Source organism: Mirounga angustirostris, unplaced genomic scaffold (genome assembly GCF_029215605.1).
Source record: "Mirounga angustirostris isolate CCGP_5_RB_7025 unplaced genomic scaffold, mMirAng1.0.hap1 SCAF_5, whole genome shotgun sequence".
Lineage (NCBI taxonomy): Eukaryota > Metazoa > Chordata > Mammalia > Carnivora > Phocidae > Mirounga > Mirounga angustirostris.
In genome coordinates this window covers 113,177,772-113,205,340 of record NW_026991713.1, presented here as the reverse complement: position 1 = coordinate 113,205,340, position 27,569 = coordinate 113,177,772, and the positions used below count along the sequence as shown (strand labels likewise).

General features: G+C 38.4%; 1 protein-coding gene across 2 annotated transcripts in view; it reads left to right on the top strand.

Moving 5' to 3' along the window:
• The first annotated feature begins 2,097 nt into the window (after window positions 1-2,097).
• KIF5B (kinesin family member 5B) overlaps window positions 2,098-27,569 on the top strand; it is a 47,609-nt gene continuing 22,137 nt past the window's right edge. Inside the window, exons 1-12 of one of the 2 annotated variants that reach the window (XM_045874254.1) lie at window positions 2,098-2,678; window positions 11,478-11,565; window positions 20,175-20,248; window positions 21,158-21,262; window positions 21,909-21,957; window positions 22,729-22,784; window positions 22,873-22,960; window positions 23,125-23,249; window positions 24,359-24,463; window positions 24,743-24,888; window positions 25,598-25,746; window positions 26,390-26,583. In XM_045874254.1, the coding sequence (XP_045730210.1) occupies window positions 2,553-2,678; window positions 11,478-11,565; window positions 20,175-20,248; window positions 21,158-21,262; window positions 21,909-21,957; window positions 22,729-22,784; window positions 22,873-22,960; window positions 23,125-23,249; window positions 24,359-24,463; window positions 24,743-24,888; window positions 25,598-25,746; window positions 26,390-26,583 (1,305 nt within the window). In that variant the 5' untranslated portion in view covers window positions 2,098-2,552. The remainder of the gene's footprint in view (window positions 2,679-11,477; window positions 11,566-20,174; window positions 20,249-21,157; window positions 21,263-21,908; window positions 21,958-22,728; window positions 22,785-22,872; window positions 22,961-23,124; window positions 23,250-24,358; window positions 24,464-24,742; window positions 24,889-25,597; window positions 25,747-26,389; window positions 26,584-27,569) is intronic. The other variant, XM_045874255.3, reaches the window with a different exon arrangement.

Here is a 27,569-nt window from a genome sequence, read left to right as displayed (position 1 = left end):
GTCAGGCTCTTTATGCTTCCTTGCCCAGAAAAAGTATGTATGTCAGATCTGAAAGCAGAAGGCTCTTGCAAGACACCTCCCTTTCTGGATTTCGTTTTCATAAGTCTGAGCTTCCATATCTGCTGTGCAGGAGGAAGAGGCAAGAGTTGCAACTGAAGTGCTTTGAACAGCAGATGTTTCCAGAGCTTAATTCCTTGGCCATCCCATCACCCTCCTGTCCCTCCCCATACCATGAGATCTCCTGAGTCACCTTTTTGGAACCCCTACTCCATGGGGAATTTGAAAATCACTGCTTTAGACCAATCATTCCCCAGATCTTCTGAGATGAAGACACATGGGCATGCTGGAATAGAAGTTGAGGAAATTTAGATACAGACTACCATATTTCTCTTCTTCATGTATAGAGGATGAAGTAAATAGTGGAGTGATAGGTGACTGGAACTGTTTTAACCTGGGAGTACAGAAGAATGCTGATGTTGGTAATCAAACTGGAAAGTTGAACTGAGTATTGGCAGGAAGCAGAGGACAATTCATTTGGTAAAACTAAAAATTTGACATTAAGGTAATGCATCCTAAACAAGGTGGTCTATAAGCAGCTAGAGGGATGGGAATGTCACACAGGTGAAAAGGTCAGGGCTGCAGATAAGAAGATAAGACAGTCAAGCAATTGTTGAAGAAATGGACTCAGAGAAAAGAGCAGAGGGAAGAGGACCGGGTGTTCATGAGATTCTGCTGCAAAGGTTGAAAACTAGTGGCCCACCCGCCACAACCTCCTTCTTTGAGTGACTGTTACTCTCTTGTTCACTGAAAACTTTGTTCTTTAAAGTTATAGACTATCAGAATCACTGTTTGAAATTATATCAGTAAAAATAAAACATCCTATTCCTGCTTGGAGGATCTAAGACACAGAGAAGCAGCCCTGATTGACTTTCAAGCCAGGTGCAGAGCTTTGGGACAGGGGTTTCTGAAGACAACATTCCACATCTACCTTAACTTTGTAGTTCCCAAGGAAACAGGACCTTGGGTCCACTTGTAGTCTAGACCTCATGTCAACGCTCTGCTTTATTTGGAGCCTACTGAAACACAACTTCACTAAAATTTTACCCAAACTCCACACTTCCCCCAGAGCTGTGTAACTCCATCTTTTCCTTTGTTTGGTGAGATGCCCCATAGTTCCTCAGTTTAAACTATTGCAGTGGATCAACAAACCTGTATCTGTTGACTTATGGGTTAATTTCTGGAGGTATGTCTTGGGCGAAGACAGAGAGCACTGGAGGTTTTTATGATGCAATCACTCATTTTACAAACGAAAACTGAAAACCAGAGGGAGGGTTCCTGATGGTCTTTGCAGTTCTTTCCCAGCACCTCAGAGCGACTTCCAGTTGAGAGCCATTATGGTATCCACCTTTCTAAAAAACCACTTCAACTGTGGAGTGGTTTTCCTTAGACATGTAGTCCACAAATTTATCCAGGCCTTTTACCCAGGAATGACTCAGGTCAGTCATTCCTCTGGGGCTGAGTTCCATATACTCATTACCAGAGAAGTGGGACCTCCGACTGACTGGGGGCCTTCTTCCCGCTCACCCTACTTTCCACATTTGTTCAGTCATCTTCATTCCTTAGGAGAAATTTCCTTTCTTTCTTGACTCCCCAACCCACTCTCTCAGGAAAGAGTAACCGCTTAAACTAGAGAGCCGTGCCACACCCTTCATTCAAATCTTCCTTTCTCGGGCAAAGCGCTCTAATACGGTGAACTAGGAACCAATTTTATCGCCAGACTAAACAGAAAGCCAACACTTCCTTATTAGGAATATAGTACTGTATTCAAATAAACTACAACGTAAGGTAGTTTAACAAATCCCTTGACCCCTGCAGAAAAGAAAGCTAAGCGCGTCTGTCTGCCTTCGCTCTGGGAAATTCTGCGGCCGGGTCAGGCGGCGGGGTAACCAGAAATACCTCTGCAAGCGAGCGTCCGGTAAAACTTGAATCGGCGACCCCCGGGCGAAGAGGGGCGGCAGGGCGGCGGCGCGGCCGGGCGCGGACGCGGATTGGTCGTCACGGCGTCCGGACCCGCCGCGCGTGCGCCTTGCTCCTCGCGCACCGCCCATCCCGCCGCCCAGTCGCCGGTCTGCGGCCTCAGGAGGAATCGGGAGGCTGCCGGCGAGCCGGCGAGCGGACAGCGGGGCGGGCAAACGGCGTGCCCGGCCTGCTGTCTCCGAGGAAGGAGGGGGCGATTTTTCCGGGGCCTAGAATCCCCTCGAGCCCCTGTAGTTTGCCCGGGCCGAGGAGAGAGAAGCTGAGGAGCCGCGGACTCTCCACCCGTGCCGCCGCCATGGCTGCCATGATGGATCGGAAGTGAGCCTCAGGGCGACGGCTGCCGGCGCCGGCGCTTCGAGTCCGGGTTCCCCGGCCACTGCCGCCGGGGGAAGCGCGACGCGGCAGACTGCTGAATCTCTCGGCCTTCGCGACCCCTTTTCTCAGCTCGGGCCCGCTTCCTTCCAGACGGAGCGGCGGGGAGTGGTTCCCGGCCTCCGGCCCCGGCAGCGAGGAAGATGGCGGACCCGGCCGAGTGCAACATCAAAGTAATGTGTCGCTTCAGACCTCTCAACGAGTCGGAGGTGAACCGCGGCGATAAGTACGTCGCCAAGTTTCAGGGAGAAGACACGGTTATGATTGCGGTGAGTGACCCCCGCCCCCACCCTCCATCCCGCTCCTTTGGGTCTGGCTGGGCCCGGAGTTCAGGGAAGTGGAGGGGTGCAGAATTGGGAACGAACAGTGGTGTCCCCAACCCCGCCCCCCGGTAGAGTTTGCCGGTTCAAATAACCCTGGGGAGGGAGACGGCGCAACTCCGCGGGTGTTCCTGGATCGCCCCCACCCCGGTCTTAAGTGCGCAGAGAAGGGAGGCGCCTAGTCTCTGGGACACTCCCCCACCTGGGGCGCTGGAGGAACTGTCCGGGGAGAGTTCAGTGCATATTTGCCTATATTTCTGCGTGTGTGTGTGTGCGCAGTTGCTGTTGGTGTTTTGGACTACCCACAAGTTTACCATTTGTAACACGTGCAAGATTAAAGTTCAGCTAGGAATTTTGAGGTTTAAGACCAGCCCTACTGTACCTTAAGTAGTAAACATACTTAGTTGTATAGAAACAGAAGATACAGCTACGTGTTGAACCATATTCCTCTCTCGCGAGGAGGAAAAATGATCGAACAACTACAAATTTATCTGTATCTCATATGTTCACCCACCCGTCCTTTGAGTGATGAATGAACGTTCATGTTAACTATTACAAATGGCGAATCAAGGGCTGTAAAGAGACTGAGTTTTCTTTTGAAATCGGAGTGATCAATTTTCTTCAGTTTTCTAGCAGATCTAGCCAACTCAGATTGGGTCAAGTAGGTGCCCAGAAAGACCTATTATCTCTTATTGGGTTTTTTTTTTTTTTTTTTAAGATTTTATTTATTTATTCATGAGAGACAGAGGGAGAAGCAGGCTCCCAAGGAGCAGGGAGCCCGATGCGGGACTCGATCCCAGGACTCTGGGATCATGACCTGAGCCGAAGGCAGACACTTAACCATCTGAGCCACCCAGGCGCCTATCTCTTAGTGGGTTTTATGGGGTAACCGTATAACAAAGAGTGTTAACTTTTTGTGTATCAAGGTATTATAAACGCAAGCTCTAAAAAATAAAAAAATAAAATTTGATCAGTAAACTGGATTTTTTGTTAATATTAGATCCCTACTTCTACCTTGGAGAAAAGTTGATTTTTGTAATCTCGAGGATGGAGAAATAGTGTCCTTTGTGTTATAAAACATAACCAGAGGTGGTTGATCATTGTCAGGGAAACCAGAAAGTAAGGTTGATTTTTTATTTTTTTACTTTTTTTTTTTTTTTTTTTTGAGGTCTGATCTGGTATTGAAAGGTCTCAGAAAATATTTTGCATTCCCAGTTCAGGAAGATTAAAATGGAGGGTAAGACACTGCCTACAGAACAATGAATTGTGACTAAGAAAATTAAATTTATCTTTTCTTGGTAACGCCATTGTGGCAGAATTTTTTTCTACGTTGCTATCATGGTACAAAATCTAAATGTTAATTTTTTCTCTAATGGCATTCCATATAGCATATTGTTTGCACAGTTTGGAAAAAAGACAAAGGGGGTCACAGGAGATGGGACATTGATGATTAAGAGCATTGATATGTAAGACAGGACTGAAGTTCTTTAAGAGTTTTTATGTGAAAGTTTGCAAAGTTCATCTTTAGAAAGTGAATGTCATAGCTCTTTGTTGCTCTGTAGGCTTGTGGCGAACGTCGTTAGCTTACAAACAACTGCCAGCTACTACTGTGTGAAGACTGGCTGTTTTTTTGTTAACAAGTTCATGAGAAAAACTATGAAATGACATCATGGTAACACTAAGAAGTTAAGCACAGAAGTAGTCATCGTTTTCCTTTAGGATATCTCTGACATGGAATCAGAGGAAGCTTGCAGGGCCTAGGTTAGTTGGCATTCTGGCTACTAGTTTTTCATAGAGTTTTTGTAATTATTCAGCTGCAGCAGTGATTGACACGTCAAAACTATTTTACTTTTAGACTTGTATTAGAAATGTCTTATTTTTGCAGATTTGTGTGTGTGTTTAAACAAATCTTTAAGTATTACCAGGATTCATTTGTTGCAATGATAGGATTTAGGATTCACAAAATACATTGAGAAGGCAACTTTCTGCCCAAATATGACATATGAGGAAAGAGTTAAAAGAAAACAATTACCACAGTAAGCACACTTGTATTCTTGGTTGTTTCCTTTGGATAAAGTTCTTATAAGTTCTTATTTAAGTTTCCTTAACAATGTAAATAAATTTAAATGCTAATAGAAATAATGGATAGATGATTGAGTTGTGAATCAGTAATAAACAGTTGGCCTTTAGGTAAACTCGTAAGCATTTTTTTAGTCTTTTTTTTTTTTTTTTTTAAGTTTAAGCAGAAATACAACAGAGTCAACATAGCCTTAAGAAATGTAAGGTAACATGTTTATTTTCAAGAACTAATCTTTGCATATACTAAGTCATTAGTTAATCTGGGGTTTCAATTTTTTTTAATGAATTTATTTTTTAAAACGCTGTTGAAAATTTAAAAGGGATAGCTGGGAGAGTCAGATTTTAAAATTAAAAAATCTCTAGGTTTGTTTTGTTCATTTTACTGGATCCTGACTCAAAATGAACAGTTTTAAGAAGGAATTGCTGCAATGCGGCATTTATTTTTTATTTTTTTAAAAGATTTTATTTATTTATTTGAGAGAGAGAATGAGATAGAGAGAGCATGAGAGGGGGGAGGGTCAGAGGGAGAAGCAGACCCCCTGCCGAGCAGGGAGCCCGATGTGGGACTCGATCCCAGGACTCCAGGATCATGACCTGAGCCAAAGGCAGTCGCTTAACCAACTGAGCCACCGAGGCGCCCTGCAATGCAGCATTTAAAACTAAATTATTTTGAACATGATTTTAAAACATTTTGTACACAATCTTCTGGTTAAATCAAAATGTAAAAGAATAGGTATTTTAGTTTACTGAATTATAGGTATAATCTGTGCTCCTGTAGAAAATAATTTTTAAGGATTCTCATTTTCCTCTAAGATGACTTTTGTCCAAATTTTTTTTCCTGTTATATCATTGATTTTCATATAATATGATCCTGTGGCAGGCAAATCTTGTAATCCTATAGTGTTTCTCTGTGTTTTACAGCCTTTTATACAGATTTTTTGGGTAATTAAGTGCTTGTTGAAGAGGTATAAATATCACATATCACACAAATGAAATAAATGGATTATTTAAGGAAAACCTTTACTTGATAAAAATAGAATTTGCTTTAAATAAGAGAACTTGTCATCCACAAAAGAGGAGGTCCAGGGTAACACCTTATGTAGTTGAAATAAGCCTGCTGAAAACGCCAGAAAAAAAAAAAAACCAATAGAAAAAATTATTCTTTTATGCATTGTAAAAGTGGAACGTGCATATTAGTATTAAGTATCTTGACTAATCATGGTTCCTTATATGGTATACTGTAGAGACTACCAGAACCAAAACCAGGCTGTTGTAGTTCATTGAAATTAAAGGAAAGTAAAACCTAATTAGATCATCTTGTCCAGTTCTTGTCTATAGCTCAACATGATTTCTCTTTTCAAATGAATGATGATATGGTATTTGATCCTGATTACCTTAAGAGTGAAAATTAAGGGGCGCTTGGATGGCTTAGTTGTTAGGCGTCTGCCTTCGGCTCAGGTCATGATCCCAGGGTCCTGGGATTGAGCCCTGCATCTTGAGAAGCCTGGTTCTCTCTTTCCCACTCCCCCTGCTTGTGTTCCCTCTCTCACTGTCTCTCTCTCTCTGTCAAATAAATAAATAAAATCTTTAAAAAAAAAAAAAGTGAAAATTAAAAGAGAAGAAGCCAGGGGGCGCCTAGGTGGCTCTTGTTTTCAGCTCAGGTCATGATCGCCTGGGTCCTGAGATTGAGCCCTGCCGCAGGCTCCACACTCACTTCTTGTCATTCCAAGGACATTTCACTTCTTCTTTTTCTAGCCTAGAACCTGCGCGCGCCCCCCCCCCCCCCCGAAGCAGGAGATTCCGTGCCCAGTGGTTCCCAAACAGCCCCTGAGGATCAGGGCCCATCCATGATGAAGGTCTTACCTGCCTGCTGACATGTGATTCATGCAAGAGGCTCCTGTGGGGTGGGTTTCGTTGTGTTTTGTTTTGTTGTAAAGAGAATGATGGCTTGAAGATTCTCTCCCCCGCCCCGCTCCCCGGGTGCATGAGCACTTGCACATGTGCACGTGTGCGCTCGTGCGCTCTCTTTCTCAAATAAATCTTAAAAGAGAAAGAAGCCCTCATCACATACCTGTACAATTGTGGAATGTTAGCTAACAATCATTGTCAAACTAAGCAAAGTCTGATAAGATACAATCCCCTATGATCTGAGGATCACTATTCAGAATTCCAGAGAAAGGTATATTCCTGCTAGGAGGGTGACGTTTCTAACCAGATTTGGTGTTCAACCTGTCTCTGCCGATATAAACAGGAACCACTTCACTTAAGAAATCTAAGGTATGGGGTGCCTGGCTGGCTCAGTCAGTGGATCCTGCGACTCTTAACCTCAGGGTTGTGAGTTCAAACCCTACATTGGGTGTAGACTACTTAAAAATAAAATCTTAGGGGCGCCTGAGTGGCTCAGTCGTTAAGCATCAGCCTTTGGCTCAGGTCATGGTCCCAGGGTCCTGGGATCGAGCCCCACATCAGGCTACCTGCTTGGCGGGAAGCCTGCTTCTCCCTCTCCCACTCCCCCTGCTTGTGTTCCCTCTCTTGCTATGTCTCTCTCTCTGAAATGAATAAAAATTTCTTTAAAAAAAAAATCTTAAAAAGAAAAAAATCTTAAGTTATGGTTGCAGTTCAGATAAGCTTATTCCTATTTGGTTTTGTCCCTTTGAAGCCTAAGTCAGATGTGAATGCATTTTATGACTTGGAGTATCTTTGAAGGTTCATAGAAATAAGACTACATAATGTACATTTCAAGGTCAAGGACCAGGTTTTTAAGATACGGACATCCAGATCATGAGTTTTCCTTTGTTTAATTTATTTGAAAAGTTTTTAGTTAAGAGATGTCCCGGGGCGCCTGGGTGGCTCAGTCGTTAAGCGTCTGCCTTCGGCTCAGGTCATGGTCCCAGGGTCCTGGGATTGAGCCCCCACATCGGGCTCCCTGCTTGGCGGGAAGCCTGCTTCTCCCTCTTCCACTCCCCCTGCTTGTGTTCCCTCTCTCGTTTTGTCTCTCTCTGTCAAATAAATAAAATCTTAAAAAAAAAAGAGATGTCCCTTAATTGTAGACCATTAAAAGTAATTTTTATGTTTCATGAGTCTTGTTTTTCATTCCAGGAAGCTATCATCAGTTAGTAACTTCATGGCTAGATCTCTAATCAAAACATTTACCTTACATAACGAAATTATAGTTTAGTTTTGGAATTAAAATAAGATTTTTGTCAACTTAATGCTTAGCACTTGTTAATTTTTGATTTAACCATGATATAACATCTAAAAATATCACTTAATCCCAGCTTAGTTATTTTTTAGTTTGCATATTTGCCATAAGGAATGCCATAGTGAACATCTGTATATAGGCAGGTTTTACTATTACCCATTATTTTTTTTTTTAAAGATTTTATTTATTTATTTGTCAGAGAGAGAACGTGCACAAGCAGGGGACAGGTGGCAGGCTGAGGGAGAAGTAGGCTCCCCGCTGAGCAAGGAGCCAGATGTGGGACTCCACCCTAGGACCCTGGGATCCTGACCTGAGCCAAAGGCAGATGCTTAACCCGCTGAGCCACCCAGGAGCCCTGTATTCAAGATTCTACCCAGCCTTATTCTCTGTTCTTTGAACCATACAGTCTGTACTAATTAAATAACATTTCTAAAATTCCTTTACTCGTTTACAATGTCTGATAGGTGCTAAATAAATGTTTGCTGGATACATGAAGAGGACAATTTATTTTCTCTTCACATAGAAAAAATTAGCGTGGTTTATCTCTGGCCAGAGATTGTTGTTTTGATTGTGCTTATGTTTTCAAAAATTGTTTATCACAAATACATCTTGTATAATCAATAGAAGAACAGATTGTCTCTTATTTAGTTGCACCTATAAAATTGACGGTTAATGTCTTTGTAGAATCTTAGCAAAAGGACACTTTTATGTTTGTCTCATAGGCAAAGAATGATCAGACTTTGAGATGCCTACTTTTAATTGATGCCAAAGTGAAGTCATCATAGTATATATCCTTTAAGAATGCTTTCAGCTGGGGCGCCTGGGTGGCTCAGTTGGTTAAATGTCTGCCTTTGGCTCAGGTCGTGGTCCTGGGGTCCTGGGGTCCTGGGATCGAGCCCTGCATTGGGCTCCCTGCTGAGCGGGAGTCTGCTTCTCCCACTCCCTCCCCGCTTGTGCTCTCTGTTGCTATCTCTCTCTCTCTCAAGTGAATGAATAAAATCTTTTTTTTTTAAATGCTTTCAGCTGCAGAAGGCAAACAAACAACAAATAGTGATTTAAATAAATAAGAGGTTATTATTCTCACATGTTAAAAGTCTGGAGATAGGCCCCTACTGCTACTACTTACTGACTCTGTTATCGGTTGTCATCCTTAAGCTATTGACTTTTCTTCATGTTTGTAAGATGGATGCTACAACTCCATCATTCCAGAAAGGAGAAAGGGCAGCTACAGCTGAGATGGTCCTTTTTTTTTTTTTTTTTAAAGATTTTATTTATTTATCTGAGAGAGAATGAGAGAACACGAGAGGGGGGAGGGTCAGAGGCAGAAGCAGACTCCCTGCTGAGCAGGGAGCCCGATGCGGGACTCGATCCTGGAACTCCAGGATCATGACCTGAGCCTAAGGCAGTTGCTTAACCAACTGAGCCACCCAGGTGCCCTGAGATGGTCCTTTTTGTCAGGAAAACAAAACCCTTTCCCAGGTCCCCTCAGCAGACCATCACGTACTTTGTAGTATCCAGAACTGGGTCATGTGGCCACTAGTTGCAAGGAGACTAGGCTATCAGGTGGTTAGCTTCCCAGCCTATGTAGTGGGAAGCGGCAAGGGGAAGAACAATTATTAATGACTTTGGATAGCCATTTAGGAGTGTCTGTTTCATTGTACTTTTCATTGTAACTGTTATTCCAAGCTTTGGGGAAGGAGATTGTGAAGTGTAGTTCCTAAAAAGTAAGGTGTTTTTTAGCTAAGGCCTGGGAAGTCATCTGTAATGTTAAGGATTTTTTGGATGGTCATAATTGTTTTGTATTTAAGGTCTAGCTTCCTTCCTTTCCTTTAAGAGAGGGTAGAGAGCAAGCATATACTTTCAAATACTAGAACCTCTTTGCCCTCCTCTCTCATCTGTATACGCTTAGTTTTTCTTTTAGATTACTAGATTGTTCCTGCCAACATTTAAACTTGCTCAGCTTTTGTCCTTAAAAAAAAAAAAAGTCTTTAGACCCACAGCCAGATTTCTGCTCTACTTAGTTACTTCCCATTCTTATTTAATCTCTTTCCAATCTAACCTTTGTTATTGGATATTTTTCAGTTTTACCTTGACCTCACAGCTATATTTGACACAATCACTCCCTCCTTGATAATTTTTCCTTGACTTGCATGGACACTATACTCTAATTTTTTTCAAAAATTCCATCCCTCTGGCTCATTCTTCAGACCATGTCACTTCTCTAAATGAGTCCCCAGGATCCTTTCAGGGAACCCACAAGGTCAGAACTTTTTAAAATAATACTAAGATGTTATTTGCCTTTTTCACTGTGTTATTTGCATTGGATCTTTGCTCCTTATACTTCGAACTTAACTTCTTTTGGTTTCTTGCATTCTGCAGGCTCATTTCTGCCTTAGGATCTTTATGTGTCCAATACCTAGGCTACTTCCTGCACTCACCCTCCCATGACTAGTATTGAAGAGACAAGCAGTGAGCTAGGTGCTACTCTTTTTTCAGTTCTTAAACATCCCTTCTCCAGAGTGGTTCCCTGACATTCTTCTGCCTTTTCCCAGATTCAGTTTCTTCTCTTATATGCTCTCATAACACTCTGTTGCATGAGTCAGAATTCTAGTCGCTTAATTATTTGATGTCTGCCCCACTGTTACTTAACCTCCACTAAAGCAGAGAGTATATCTGTCTTGGTCATCATTCTAGCAAGATGTGTGTCTAGTATATCAGGCATTCCATAAATACTTGTTAAATGAATGAAATGATTGAAAAGCTATTGCAGTAAAATGAAAAGTCTAATGGGAGTAGTGGAAGGAGCTCTGAATTGGCAAGAGATTTGAATTTAAATTTAAATTTTGTCATTAACACCTTTTGTACCTTTCAGGATTCTAGCTTTCTTATCTGCAAAATGATATTATTATTGAAAATAGAGTCTCAGTGGGGTGCCTGGGTGGCTCAGTTGGTTAGGTGACTGCCTTCGGCTCAGGTCATGATCCCAGGGTCCTGGAATCGAGCCCCACATCGGGCTCCCTGCTTGGCGGGAGCCCTGCTTCTCCCTTTCCCACTCCTCCTGTTTGCGTTCGCTGTCTTCTCTGTGTCTCTCTCTCTGTGCCAGTTAAATAAGTAAATAAAATCTTTAAAAAAAAAAAAAAGAAAAGAAAATAGAGTCTCAGTACTTGCCAGAGTAGGCACTCATTAAACGAAAAACCACTCCGCACTCATTTGAGTGCCTATTACAGTAGTGGTAAGCCCTGGAAATAAAAGACTAAAACAGACATTCTTGGTTTTGTGGAGTTCATTCTAGTGGATTTGCACTTGGTGATCCCTAAGGTCCTTTCCACAAGATTCTGTGACATGAAGTAATGTATAGTAGGTACCCTATTTAGAAGGTTAAATATATGATGACATCTTTAAAGGAACTTAGAAGTGTCCATTCACCTTTAATTTGTGTAGTTGAAACCTTTGTTTCTGTTTTTCAGTCCAAGCCTTACGCATTTGACCGAGTGTTCCAGTCAAACACCTCTCAAGAGCAAGTATATAATGACTGTGCAAAGAAGATTGTTAAAGGTAAATATATTTAACCTGCTCTTGTCGCAATAATAAGTAAAATATTGTTTGTGATCTTTCCCGTTTACCCAGTTTTTTTTTTTTTTCATTTTAATGCCCCCCCATTTTTAGTTAATTGTAGAAAACAGTTGTTTAAATAATAAAAAGATCAAATACAATTAGTAAACCATTGCTCAAATTTCATGATCTAATTTATTTACAGTACCTAGTGAAGGGTATTACAAGAATATTAGCGGGGGTTCCTGGGTGGCTCAGATGGTTAAGTGTCTGCCTTCGGCTCGGGTCATGATCTCAGGGTCCTGGGATCGAGCCCCACATCGGGCTCCCTGCTTGGCGGGGAGCCTGCTTCTCCCTCTTCCTCTACTGTTCTCCCTACTTGTGCTCTCTCGCTCTCTCTGTCAAATAAATAAATTAAAAAAAAAAAATCTTAAAAAAAAAAAAGAATATTAGCGTTACACACTTGTTTTTGGAAGATACAGTTCTATTAGATATTCCCAAGAGAGTTTCTACGGTAGCAGTTCTGGAAATACAGCAGCTTGAAAATGAATACAGAATGGTTAGACAGGTTTCTAAAAAGTAGTAGAAAATGGCAGCAGTCTATCATTCTTCCATTCATTGTTCTTTCTTCCCCAAAGACTCCTCTTGTGTTCAACAGAAAAACACTTGAGGAATTTACAGAGGTTACCAAGGGTGAGAAAAGTGTGTACGTTCCAGTTAATACTATTAATTTATACCAAGGTTTTTTAAGTTTATATTTTCTAAAACCATAGAATCCTAGAGCTGAGAGTGTGTGAGTGATTATCTGGACTTCTAGTTACTACAGAAATCCCTTTTGTCAAAGGGATCTTACAGTTAAATAGCTATTACTTTATGATATAATTTATTCTACTTTTTGTCAGCTCTAATTGTTAAAAAGTATTTAGATTGAGGCAAAAACCTGTCCTGTGGCATTCACTAGGGTGGAGGGGATGGGATTCAGTATAAAGGTGGACAGGTTAGGGTTAAGTAGGAGCACAAACAGTTCATCCAGTAAGAGGAGAAAAGGTAGAGTTTTGGGATAGAACTAAGTTTATAGGTATGATGGAAGAAAATATAGATGTTCTCTTCATATTCCATTTTGTCTGTGATCAAGGGTGCAAAGTTAGCCCAGAATGAGGATGGGGTAGGGGGTTCTAGGAGAAGGAATGAAGTTGTCTGGCAGTAGAAGAGAATGGATTAGGGAAATGTGGCAATTGCCAGGCAGCATTGCCAAGGGCCCACTCGAGGTTAGCTGCCAGAAGAGTTGAATTTACCTAGTTGGGGTTTTGCCAGGCAATTACAAAAGAGGGAGAGAAGGGCAAGAGCATTGAGGATGAATCAAGAGAATAATGATAATAGTGAACCATGGAATCTAAGGTGAATGAGGGGAAGGAGAATACAGGTTGGGGGGGGAATAGGTTTGAGGGACAGTGAAAAGAAGTGGTAAGATTAGTGTGTTATAGTGTTAGTGGGGTTGAAGGTTTGTTAGAATCAGGGTACTAGAAGGAATAATAGGAGGTGGATACTTAATTGACATTAGGAAGGCAGTGTAGGTAGTAATGAAAAGGTCTAGAAGTTAGTTGGCATCTGAAGGAGTAAGGGACAAGATGATGGAGAAAACTAAGCCCAGGATCTGAGAGGCCAGGGTATTTTAGTAGCATCATCTACTACATGGACATTGGAACCACCAAGAATCACAACAGGAATGGTATTAGTGAAAGACGGTGGACTGGATGCTGAAATATTCATAGGAGGTGTTGGAGAATTAACTTGATTCTATAAATGATTGCAACAAAGAGGAATAGGCAGTGTCATCTTTTGTTTGTAGGCATCAAATAGTTTTCCAGGTGGATCTGTCATAGAACACAATTATATTCCTTGATTCTGACATACTTTTTCATCAGTACAGCCTAAGATTTTATATTAGGTGGTTTTTTTTTTAAGATTTTTTTTTTTTTTTTTTTTTTTTTGACAGAGATAGCGAGAGCAGGAACACAAGCAGGGGGAGTGGGAGAGGGAGAAGCAGGCTTCCTGCCGAGCAGGGAGCCCGATGTGGGACTCGATCCCAGGACCCCGGGATCATGACCTGAGCCGAAGGCAGACGCCTTAAGACTGAGCCACCCAGGCACCCTATATTAGGTTTTTAAATAATAATTAAGTTATTGATTCATGAGCTCCTGGGCAATTTAAGTGTACAGGTCTTTTTCACATCTGCTATAGCCAACATTAAACCCCATTCTACACTTCAATATTGGAGTTTTTTAATTTGACTATAAGCTTTTAAAGTATGGATTCCATCTTGTTCATTTTAGCTCTTGATTATATTTTGAGTTTTGTTTTTATGGTTATCTAATTAGGAATGTATGTTGGCTATCAGCATATTTGGTAAGTCTGTTATGGTGCCAAGGACTTTGAAATTCTGTTAAACTCCTTATTTGTAGACATCGTTGTTTGAAAAAATATTATTCTAAATCATTTATAAAATGCTTAATGGGCCATGGTCCTTAGCCTAGTCTTCTAAAAACTGAGTAAGGTTTTGGGGAGTTAATTTTTAAGTCACACTGGGTATTCAGCCAACTTCAGATTCTCTTGTACAGTTATCTAGTTTTTAGTTTGTCAACAAATCAACAAGAATATGATGAAAAACGGATCCTTTTATGAAGTCATGGTACATGAGGCTGGTGTTTCCCCAGAGTTATCAGTTGGGTGACCCTATCCCAACAGGAAATGAGGTTAGTTCAACCATAGCTTTTCTTTAGTGAAATTTTTGTGTACCAAAAATAATTTATCATTTTTTCTTTTTGAAAATGAGTATAACATTTACAAGTTAGTCATCTTCTGTTGCTTTCGTTCTCCATGGCTTTTAAAAATCAGCTATGGTGGGCGCCTGGGGGGCTCAGTTGGTTAAGCAACTGCCTTCGGCTCAGGTCATGATCCTGGAGTCCCTGGATCGAGTCCCGCATCGGACTCCCTGCTCGGCAGGGAGCCTGCTTCTCCCTCTGCCCCTCCCCCCTCTCATGTGCTCTCTCTCATTCTCTGTCTCTGAAATAAATAAATAAAATCTTTAAAAAAAAAAAAAATCAGCTATGGTAGCTGTGAAATTTTTATCCATGGAATGTGATTCTCTTATAACTAGAAACTTGAGCTCATTTAAAACCATTCTTTCGCTGTCTTATCCACTTCAGCCTTAAAGTCTCTCTTGACAGTGTTTATTCTGTTCCATTTTGAGGATAATATTGTAGAAGGTGGTAATAAAATGGGAATACCCCTGTCTTATATTGTCTGTTAACATTTTATTCTCTGGGCAGTGCAGGTCTACTCAGACATTAGTCTTTTTCTGAATGTTTTAAAAGCTCTTTTTAGGGCCTTAGTTTTTGTTTTGTTTTGTTTTGTTTTGGTTAGACTTACTAATTCTGGGCTTTTATTTTTCTCATGTTATTCTAGTGATTTTTATCTCTTGCACATCCTTGGTTATATAGTCTTTTTTGTTCTAAGATTTTATTTATTTATTTGAGAGTGAGCGAGCATGAGCGGGAGGGAGAGAGAGAATCTGAAGGAGATTATGTGCTGAGTGCAGAGCCTGTCCTAGGGCTTGATCTCACAACCGTGAAATCACCCTGAGCCGAAACTATGAGTTGGATGCTTAATTGATTGAGCTACCCAGGTCCCCCATAGTCTCTTAATAATAGTCTCATATCTGCCTTTCTCAGAACTCTTTGAAGTCTGTTGTCCTGAAGTGCTAAGGTACATGTTGCTGTTGTTTCTATTACCTTCTTTTATTTCTTCACAGTTTTAGATGATATCATTTAGTGAAATGTCCCTCCTATTCTCTTTGGTCCCTTTTACTTCACAGCAAATTCCTGCTTTACTGTTTGGAACTGAATTCTGAATAGCAGTTCCTTTATTTGTTGTGTGGATAAGAACACAGGCTTTGGAATCAGACAAACTTAGATTGAAATTTAGGCTCTGCCACTCTACCTGTGTGACTTTTGGCAAGTTACCTAACCTTCCTACGTCTCTGTTTCTTGTTTTGCAAAATAAGAATATAATGAAGATTTAAAAAGATGATTCATTCATGAAAAAGAACTTCACTTAGGGCCTGGTATGAAGAAGCAAGCACACAGCAGATACCAATTGCTGTTTGTTTGCTCTCTTCTAGGAGAAGAAATTATTTTCATAATTTAATCAACCATAATTGTGCTTGGGTTAATTCATAGCCTACAGTATTGTCATTCTACAAAACAAGACTTCAAGCAACTATTATAATAGAAAGTGCTCTCCAGTTTCTGTGCTAGTTTTGTAATTTATATTAGAAAAGTATCACCTGACTTGCTCCTTTTATTTTCACCCAAGTGCTCTCTACCACTTTGGAAGAGACTGGATATATAGTAGGTAATGGGGCTTGTCCTGGACAAAATTATGAATGTGGAGGAGTTAACAGTAAATACATAGATTTAAGGAAAAGAGATGAGGTGGGGGTAGGTGGTGGGTGCCTGGTGAGGTCTGAAGATAGGAAACCGATTAAATACATGGCAGGGTGGAGTTGGGACAGTCACTCGCAAACAAACCTGATGGAAAGCCATGGTTAGAAACTTCTGGTAGGCAACGATCAGCAAAATGATGGGTGAGTAGGTATTTCTTCCGAGGTGTAGATTTGATGGGCAAGCTGCTAGTTGCTTCAGGTCATCCTCTGGGCTCCTGACAGTTGGCTGAAGCACTGTTTCCATAAATTTCTGTACAAGTTTATATATAACCTTATTACGTGCAAAGCTATTACTTTTTCCTTTCTATAAATTCATTAAATAAATTTTCTTTTTTTTGAACAAGGCTTACCCACTTCTATTCTCTAGTGAATTCCAAATTTGAGTGATGTCTTTTCACTTCCCTGTATGAAGTGGTTGTCATTTATTCAGTACTTGCTATATGCTATCCATCATACCAGGCCTTCATAGAGTCCTCATCATAGCGGGGATTCATAGATTTCCTACCATAGCTTCCTGACCTGAACTGTCTGCCACAGTATTTACTTTTAATTTTTCCAGATGTAGCCTGCCATATATTTATTTTAGTTCCTGGGTTTCTTGATAATACAGTGCAGCGGTTAAGAGAATGTCCTTAAAACCAAGATTGTCTGGGTTTGCATCTCAGCTGCATCTTGCTAGCTGTGGAAGTAGAGCAAATTAATCTCTCTGTTCTCAGTGTTATCTGTAAAGTGGGACTAAAAATAGTACCTTTCACAGAGTTTTGTGAGGATTTAATACATTAATATATGAAAAATTATTAGAGCCTGTCACATTGTATGCTCTCAAATGTTAGCAATAATAATTTTACATGAGGACTTCTAATTTTCATAGCCTTCCCCTAAGCCTTTCCCTTTCCTGATGAGGAAGTTGAAGGTCAGAGAGATAAGTGACTTTTAGAAGGTGTTATGCTGTTGTCTTGCTTACTAAATATGTTTTTCTTTTTTACAAAATATGAGAGAAGGAGTATGTGTCCATAGTTGTCCATCTCTGTTTCTCACAAGAACAGCAGAAGTATATTTTAAAGAGGGAGGGAGGCTTTAGAAAGATGCTCTGTTAGTAATGGTAATAATCATTCAGCAAGCATCTGAGTTCCTACTAAGTGCCAGGCATTGTGCTAAGAGTTAAGCACAGTCCTGGCCTCAAGGAGTGTAAGCTGGTGAAGAAGGCAGATAAGTAAATTGACAGTTGCAATATGCAGCGATAAGGATAATGTTTAAATGTAGATGCTGGGGCACCTGGGTGGCTCAGTTGTTAAGCGTCTGCCCTTGGCTCAGGTCCTGGGATCGAGTCCTGCATTGGGCTCCCTGCTCCGTGGGAAGCCTGCTTCTCCCTCTCCCACTTCCCCTGCTTGTGTTCCCTCTCTCACAGTGTCTCGCTCTGTCAAATAAATAAATAAAAATCTTTAAAAAAATAAAAAATGTAGATGCTATAAGAACATGTAGGATGAGACTCCTCCAAGTTTATTTGGGGGTGGTTTGTATAGTTGGGTTGGAGAAAAAAAGTAAAGCCCAAGCTAGTCTTAAAGGATGCACAAAGAGTAGGAAGGAGAAGGAGGGGTGCCTTCCAGGCAGAAATGACACATGTACCAAGGCATACCCACATGCGAAGAGTATCACAATGTGGGGAACAACATACATTATGGTGTGACTGAAGTTGAACCATGTGAAATTGTCAGATTTGATCATTTTGACCAACACAAAACAGCGGTGTGAGAGGAAGGATGGTGAGAGGTGGCAAACAAGAGCCAGGTCAAAAAGTGCCTAATTTTACCTGATTACAGATATATGCCCTGTAGGATTTTCAAATAGATGAATATTATTTTTCTTTTTTTAAAGATCCATGCTTAAGATAGGTACATTTCATTATATATACATTTTATCTCAGGAATAAAACTAGAAAATGAATCCTAGTTAATGATACCTGCATGGTTAAGTATTTAGGTGAAAGTGTACTGAAGTCTGCAGTTTACTTTGAAATGCATTAAAATATGAGATGGATGGATAAATAACATGATTAAACAGTAAAATTATAAAATGTTAATGATAGAATCTTGGTGGTGGTTATAGGAATCTAACTGTAAAATGTATTCCCTTTGTATGTTTAGTTTTGTTGGGGATAAGTCACTATAGAAAGCAAAGTCAGGAATGGATTTGAAGGTAGGCAAGAATTATTTTCCTAATTGATAAAAGTGTTTATCAAACTACTTTAGTGATAATGTGGCATGTCTAGAAATCACCTAATCCATCATTGTTAATACCCTTGCACTGAGAGCAGAGTGTAGATCATAGCAGGTGCTCAGTAAATATTTGAGTGTTGAATATTTCATAATCTCTGAAGTTATGCTTGAAGTCCCCAAAACAAATGTATACATTTGTTATCCTGTGCCCTCATATAATATAGTTTCACATAACCACAAGTATACTGTAATATTCTATAGACATATGCTACTAATGTGATCTTGAGAGTCAGTTGTTAATTCACCTACCAGTATTTATAGATATAACAAAAGTTTGGGTTTTATCCTTAGGTTTTATTTGATCAGTTAAAAGATCTTAAGTAGGAGGTATGGCATAGATATATACTGAGAACAATTACGTGGAGTACTCCAGATAATTTCTTGTTAGAAATACTGCAGTGCCATCTATTTTTTTTTTTAAGGTGGCGGGGGGTGGTGGTACAGAGGGAGAGAGAATCTTTTCTTTTTTTTTTTTTTAAAGATTTTATTTATTTGACAGAGAGAGACACAGTGAGAGAGGGAACACAAGCAGGGGGAGGGGGAGAGGGAGAAGCAGGCTTCCTGCTGAGCAGGGAGCCCAATGCGGGGCTCGATCCCAGGACCCCCGGGATCATGACCCGAGCTGAAGGCAGATGCTTACCGACTGAGCCACCCAGGCGCCCAGAGAGAGAGAGAGTCTTAAGCCGATGCAGGGCTCGATCTCACAACCCTGAGATCATGACCTGAGCTGAAATCAAGAGTCAGATGCTTAACCTATTGAGCCACCCAGGTGCCCCCAATGCCACCTATTTTAAATGTGACTTGAGATCTCTTAAAATTTTCCCGGGGAAGTAAATACCTTCTTTTTCTCCTTAATAAATGTGTCTGTAGGAAATTTGTTAGTATCTAGTTAGTTGTGCCCAGTGTTGGGATTGTTCTTTTTCTTTTTTAAATAACCAATTTTTTAAAAAATCAATTTTAAAAAATTAGTCAATTTTAAAACAAGGATTTAGAGGCTTCACTTTTTACTTTGGCTTCTTCTAGAATACAATGTAATTTCATAGCACCTTTTTGTCACCAAAAACAGAACAAACCAAATCCCTGAAAATTAAAAATCAAAAGGTCACCTTGTTACTCACATTTTCTTTTTTCCCTTCAGCCTAGTAAAGGAAGATACTTAGATATCTGTTAAAGGTAGATCTTGGAGTACATACGGGGCTAGAAAAGGTTTATTTTTAATTTCACAGGTATTTTGAAAATTTATTTCAGTGGGCTTGTTATGCTTATATAAGGAGGACTGTTGTATGGGTTTATGAGTTTTAGCTACCAGTTAACCACTAATCAGTAATCCTATTTGTAAAAGTGAATTCATATCTGAATGTAAATTTGCAGGACATTTTTTTCTTTTAGGTCACATAAAGCTTTGGAATACAGATATAAAGACATTTGAGATGTACATTTACATAAGAGATGATCATAAACAGTGGAATTTAAAATTTGTGTTTTATTGACCACACAAAGTAATCTGGGCTGGAGAGAAAGTAATTGCTCAGGTGGATCATCACTAAGAAAATTACTATTAATATATTCTTATTTTTCTTCAGTCCTTCATGAACTGAACTTCAACTTTGATGCTATCTTTCATATTAGTGTAAAGAACATCTGAATCTGCCTCGCCATTCTTCCCATAGATATTTTTGTGCAGATTTGATTATGCATGGATGAGGAACAGGGTTACTATCTATGTGAATTTTTTCAGAGTGTTTTCTGATATTCTTAAGTAATTTCTTATGAATCTTTTTTTAAGGGAAAAATAAATCCCCTGAGGTATAAAGTTTCTTACTTTCTCATAGATGTACTTGAGGGATACAATGGGACAATATTTGCATATGGACAAACATCCTCTGGGAAGACACACACAATGGAGGTAACATTTCATAATCTGTACTTGCGTGTAGTTTTCAGAATAGACAGTGCATTCATTCATGATTTGCGAAATTGTTTTACCATGCTTAAACATCTTTATTTACTCTTTATTGCATTCTCGTAGAAATAATACACAGGTAACGTCACTGTTGGAATCTATAATCAGTTCTGGAGCTTGAATAATGAAATTATATACTTGAAATCATATCTTAACTTTGTTTTATCAGCATAACCACGAAATATGAGCATTTTAGAATTAAGAGGAATTTTGTTACTTTATAATAATGGGAAATTTGAAATTTTGAATATTTCATGTTTTCATTTGTATTCAGAGCAATTCTCTCCAAATATCGGCTACTCTTCTTTAGTAAGAACGTCTCCACAGTTATCGGTGCTGCTATTAATAAGATGTGGTCCTGCCCAAACTTTATATCTAGAAAACAGCCTGTTATCTTACGCTGCTGCTACAAAGCATCTGCTTTTATCATTTATCTGAGCATTCTGTATAAATGACTGCTTATTTTAGTGTAATTCATATTACTTATTACGTAAAGTTAGAACAAAGACATTTCTAGTATTTTTGTGGATCTGACTTGAAGGAACAATACTTACGAGAAGAAGCAAACCGTTTTCGAAAATAAGTTCAATGCACAAGCATGGGTAATCTAAATCTAATGATTAAATAAAAGGCTAAGATCAGTTGGTAACCTTTGTTGTTGACATGCAGTATTTATGTGTAACTTACCAATATGTTATAGTTGAATTGGATTTTTTTAGATACTTGTAAAGCTGTTTTCACCAAAAAGTGGCAACAATTAAAATTACTGTCCTCTGCTGACTGTAAATTATAGATTGAAAGTTTTTACTTTTAATTCATACTTCTTAAAGTCTCATTTTGTTTTCTGTTTAGGGTAAACTTCATGATCCAGAAGGCATGGGGATTATTCCAAGAATAGTGCAAGATATTTTTAATTACATTTACTCCATGGATGAGAATTTGGAATTTCATATTAAGGTAAAAGCCTTGGGGAAAGATTGTGTTTTGTTTTACACCTAGAATAATTTTATTCCAAGAAATAATAAATGTTTTTCCCTTTTTAAAAGTTATTTTATGGACAGTTACAGTAGAAAGATCATTAGAGTTAGTAAAATGGGGTTCTTATCTGCCATTAGATGACTTTAAACAAGGTCACAAAATCTCTTGTCTTAGTCTCCTTCTCTATAAAATGAAGGAGTTTGTTTTATTACTGAACTCAGACTTTTTTTTTTTTTTGGTAAATGTTTTATTTGAGAGAGAGAGTAAGCGACTACAGCAGTTGGGGTGGGTTGCAGAGAGAGAAGCAGACTCCCCGCTGAGACCCTGGAATCAGGCAGACGCTTAACTGACTAAGCCACCCAGGTGCCCTGAACTCAAAGGTTCTTAACTGTTCTCATGAGTCTAATTCATTTTAGATGAAGATATGTAATGGAAATTGCTGTTGTTATATGAGTTTAGAGAGTTCCAATCTTCCTGTTAGAACATGAGCTATGGCTGAGTTGTTGATAACTCTGCCCCCTAGTCTAGATCATGCTCCCTCAGACCCCAACAAATTTAATGAATGTGAATAAATTATTTTAAAATTTTAGTTGATCTTTTTTTCCTTTATTTCTTTGCCTTTCAGGTTTCGTATTTTGAAATTTATTTGGATAAGATAAGGGACCTGTTAGATGGTAAGTTAAATTCTTGCTCTTTTATCATTTTAAAATAGCATGTTACCTTTTTTAATAGTAGATAGATATGAGACTATTTCTAAATGACCTATATGAAACTGACTTAAATTATAAGAAACAGGTATATTTTAAAGTTCTTTTAAAGTTAGTTGAATGCCTTTGACACATTGAATAACTTATTTAAAGCACATATTTAGGGGTGCCTGTGTTTCTTAGGTAGTAATTAGAGAGTTGGATTATAGTTAAAGGTCCTGAGTCCTAGTCTTCTGTTAGCTGTCAATTAGATTCATTGCCCTTGGGCAAACTATTAAACCACTGTCTTACTGTTATTTTCAAAATGTGGGTGTAGAGGTTGCATTGGACCTAAAATTCTATATTGCTGCATTAATTTCTATTTAAATCTCCTACTGTGGGCACCTGGGTGGCTCAGATGGTTAAGCGTCTGCTTTCGGCTCAGGTCATGATCCCAGAGTCCTGGGATCAAGTCCCGCATCGGGCTCCCTGCTCAGCAGGGAGCCTGCTTCTCCCTCTGCCTCTGCCTCTCTGATTCTCTCTCCCTGTCTCTCATGAATAAATAAATAAAATCTTAAAAAAAAAAAAAAATCTCCTACTGTTTCTGCAGTCTTTCTTTAATAGTGATGTATCATATTTTTTAAATGTATTGTTATTAGGTCACTTGGGAAAGGAAACAGTCAATTGAATTGGTTATTTTCATTACTGGTTTTAGAGTTGAGGAGAATGTTGCTGGTGCTATTCATTTTTCTTTTTCAGTTTCAAAGACCAATCTTTCAGTTCATGAAGATAAAAATCGAGTTCCCTATGTAAAGGTACTTATAAAATAATGCTTGTTTTTAGAAAAGCCCTGTAATAAAAAATTTTAAGACTATTGACATACTTTAAAAAATTATGTTATAGGGGTGCACAGAGCGTTTTGTATGTAGTCCAGATGAAGTTATGGATACCATTGACGAAGGAAAGTCCAACAGACATGTAGCAGTTACAAGTAAGTAGGATGTTTATTAACACTAGTTAAGGTACAGAGCTGCCTTAAAATATCTTTATCAGCATGATTAATTGTATTAGATTTTTATGTAAAGTAATGCTTTAGAAATTATTAGTAAGGGAAAGCCATGTTTGTTTATAGTTGTTTGTGTAATTTCATTGCAGATATGAATGAACATAGCTCTAGGAGTCACAGTATATTTCTTATTAATGTAAAACAAGAGAACACGCAAACGGAACAAAAGCTGAGTGGAAAACTTTATCTGGTTGATTTAGCTGGTAGTGAAAAGGTAAAATCTTTATATTCTGGTAGATATTTAAGTATTTTTATAAACTTGAGCTTGAATTTGGACTTTGGCGTTGTTCATTATTAACATGTTAGAAACTATAAAATTGGATTTGGTAATATTTTTGAGAGTTAAAAGTATTGATGCCAATGCTTATGACTACTTAAACCGAAAAACCAGTTCCAAATTACTGTCATTTGTGCGATAGTCCAGTTCAACCAATAGGTGTTACCTTTGTCTTAAGGTGTATGATTTTATTGAGAATTTTGTTTGGCATATATTGTCATAAATTTTATTAGGTATCCTTTTCCTTATTTTTGGTATCTGTTTTACCATACTGGCAGTGGGCTCCCTGTGAAAACTGGTAACTATCCATTAGTCTTTTATGGTTTGGTTTTACCTATTTCTCTCCTTTGGGTGATTATTTAATAATTACAGACTATACTGTATACTAATCTGATTCTAGTTTATGTGAAAATTAAAATAAGTTCAAATATCTTAATACCTGATCTCTGTAACCATTTTTGCTGTTTTGCTAATTTTTCCTCTAATTAAAATGACATACTTATTCCCTTTTACTTAAGTCTTAAACACATCCTTCAAAGCCTGTCTTTGATTTTTGTGAATTCTGAGAGGCTGTTTCTTCAGCCAGCACTGTTAACGTATTATTTTATCCTGTCTTTTAATATATGTATTTCACATCTTTTTAAAAGAAGTTTGCTTATATATTTAAATTCAGTTTGTAATAGTTATAATATCATTACGCTTTAGCAAATTTTAAAAGATTCCTCTTTTTTAATGAAGCAAAGGAGGTTAGCGAATAGTAAATTGCAAATGTACATGTAAATTTGTTAATTCTCAAGAGCACAAACTAAAAATAAAATTTGGTATCTCCTTAATCACATTCTTGTCATGCACCTAGTTACTTGACCAAGTTCTCAGAAGACTAATGAATACTCAAGAAATAGTGATAGCTTAGAATAAATAATTGGCAAATAAAATCGTGAAGCTTTTCATTTTGTTGTTTGCTGGCTATGGATGACCTCTGAACTTTTTAGAAAATTCAAAGAAACCTACGATTTTGTTTCATTCTTTTGAAATCTTATGTATAGGTTAGTAAAACTGGAGCTGAAGGTGCTGTGCTGGATGAAGCTAAGAACATCAACAAGTCACTTTCTGCTCTTGGCAATGTCATTTCTGCTTTGGCTGAGGGAAGTGTAAGTATACATGTCTTCTCTTTCCCTATTGTTACCTTACAGGGAGTTACTTAAATATCAATGTATGTATATGCATGGATGTTTGAAAGATTTGGTGTGTTTGACTCAGTATGTGTAAATTAGTTGTCTTATAATATCAGTATGTAGATTTTAGTTCCCATCTTAATATTAATCAGAATAACCAAAATCCCTTTGTAGCTTACGTAAAGTGTAACATATTTCTATAACAAATTTTATGCCGTAGAAACCCATTGGTCTTCTATTTTTTTTTGTTCGTAGACATATGTTCCATATCGAGATAGTAAAATGACAAGAATCCTTCAAGACTCATTAGGTGGCAACTGTAGAACCACTATTGTAATCTGCTGCTCTCCATCATCGTACAATGAATCTGAAACAAAATCTACACTCCTGTTTGGTCAAAGGTTTGTTGTTAAGAAAATACAAAGTCTAAATGACAGATAGGTCTTTTGTTTATTAAGTCTAGGAAAATATAGGTAGATATTATTCAAATCAGTGCATATTGTTAATATGCTAGACACAACGTTTTAATTGAGAGATAATACAAGCACGGTCCGTTTTTAAAGCTGCTTGAATTTGAATTAAGTTTTAGTACATATCAAAGTCAAATCTTAACTTCAGTCAGATTTATATGAGAAGCTTCAACTTAGCATTAAAGAAAATAAGCATTTAAATCAGATAATTAAGAAAAACTTGACAAATATAATTCTATATTAGCCTGTTGACATATATGACAGGTTCAAATAATGAGATACCCAAATATGAATTGCTTAACCTAGGAAAATCGGTAGTGATGATTTTATCTTTGACCTTCAACAGTAATTTTTTTAAATTAATTTATCCTTGCAAATGAATTGGGAAAATACGGGCCCTTGTTTTTTATCCTCATCAGGTTGTTGTTGTTGTTTTTTTTTAAGCTATTCACAAATTTGGGGACTGATGCAAATTTATTTAGCACTATAGTAATTATGGCTCTTTGTATTTAGTCATAAAGATAATTGAACAAGAATAGTCAAATTGCTTAACTAAAAATTATATATATATAATATCTATATATATCAGTTGAAAATAATTCTAGTTACGTTTTTTTTTCCCTGTAATTACTTCTCTTAGGGCCAAAACAATTAAGAACACAGTTTGTGTAAATGTAGAGTTAACTGCAGAACAGTGGAAAAAGAAATATGAAAGAGAAAAGGAAAAAAATAAGACCCTGCGGAACACCATTCAGTGGCTTGAAAATGAACTCAACCGATGGCGTAATGGTAATACTTTATGAATATGTCATTTTGAGTTTGTTGAATACGAAAGTAAAACTATTTTATAAATTTGAGACTGATATGAACATAAAAATAACAAACCATATCCATTTTTACTTTTTAAGCATTAGGGATCATCAATTAAAAATGAATAAAATCTTTTAAATTCTGATTTTACCTGGAATAATAAATAGAGGCACAGAGGCCATCTAGAAGCTATAGAAGTCACAGATGGCAAGGTTCCTACAGTAGGGTGGAAGCAATAAAATTTACAAGATTTGGTGACTGGATTTAGAAGATGGGGGTGAGGGGCGCCTGGGTGGCTCAGTCGTTAAGCGTCTGCCTTCGGCTCAGGTCATGGTCCCAGAGTCCTGGGATCGAGCCCCACATCGGGCTCCCTGCTCAGCTGTAAGCCTGCTTCTCTCTCTCCCACTCCCCCTGATTGTGTTCCCTCTCTTGCTGTGTCTCTGTCAAATAAATAAATAAAATCTTAAAAAAAGAAGATGGGGGTGAGTCAAAAGTAATTGCAGCTTCTCAAATCTCAGACTGAGTAGATAAGAAAATTGGTGAGAACAACTGAAATTGAATAAAATTATAATTCATTTTAGACAGGTGGATGTTTATTAACTATGCTGTTGTCTTATTTTAGGAGAGACAGTGCCTATTGATGAACAGTTTGACAAAGAGAAAGCCAACTTGGAAGCTTTCGCAGTAGATAAGGATATTACTATTACCAATGATAAACCAGCAGCTACGATTGGAGTTACTGGAAACTTTACTGATGCTGAAAGAAGAAAGTGTGAAGAAGAAATTGCTAAATTGTACAAACAGCTTGATGACAAGGTAGGTATTGTTCATGTTCCATTTTGTTTTAGAATTTATGACATAGATATTTTTATTTTTAATTTTAATGTTACACGTCCAGGGGACCTATATACATCTTCCTTGGTTTCTGTTAACCTTTTGAAAATCATTGTAAAGTTGACCCTCAAATAACACTGGTTTAAACTGCATGGGTCCACTTAGATGTGGATTTTTATAACAAATACAGTACAATAATATAAATATATTTTCCTTACGATTTTAATAACATTTTTTTCCTCTAGCTTACTGTATTATAAAAATACCGTATACAATACATTAACAAAAAATATGTATGTATTGTCTGTTTATTGGTAAGCCTTCCATTCAACAGCAGGCTAGCTATAGTTAAGTTTTTGGGAAGTCAGAAGTTATATGTGGATCTTTAACTCTGTTGGGGGGGTGGGTGGTCAGCATCCCTAACCCTCATATTGTTCAAGGATCATCTATATTAATAAAAAATACAAAATCACAATTTCTGTTTCTGTGCAGAAACTATGACACAAATTTTTTTTTTTTTTTTAAGATTTTTATTTATCAGAGAGAGAATGGGAGAGAGAGAGAGCATGAGATACGGGAGAGTCAGAGGGAGAAGTAGACTCCCCGCTGAGCAGGGAGCCCGATATGGGACTTGATCCCGGGACTCCAGAATCACAACCTGAGCCGAAGGCAGTTGCTTAACCAACTGAGCCACCCAGGCGCTGTATTTTTCTTTTTTAAAAGAATTTTTGAAAGGAAATTGGGCATTGGGTCATTGGAGAGCCTTAATGAAATGATTTCTTAGAATCAGGGATCTAAGGACTCGATAATAAAGGTGATGCAAGAGATTAGAGAGGGAATAAAATAAAGTGGAAATAGTGTTTTCCTGCTTTGATCGTGTCAGTCAGTAGTGTGAAAAATAAATTATGAACCTGATAGGATGGGGAAAACAAGAACAGTAAAGAGACTAGAAGTAAATAGTTCTGGTT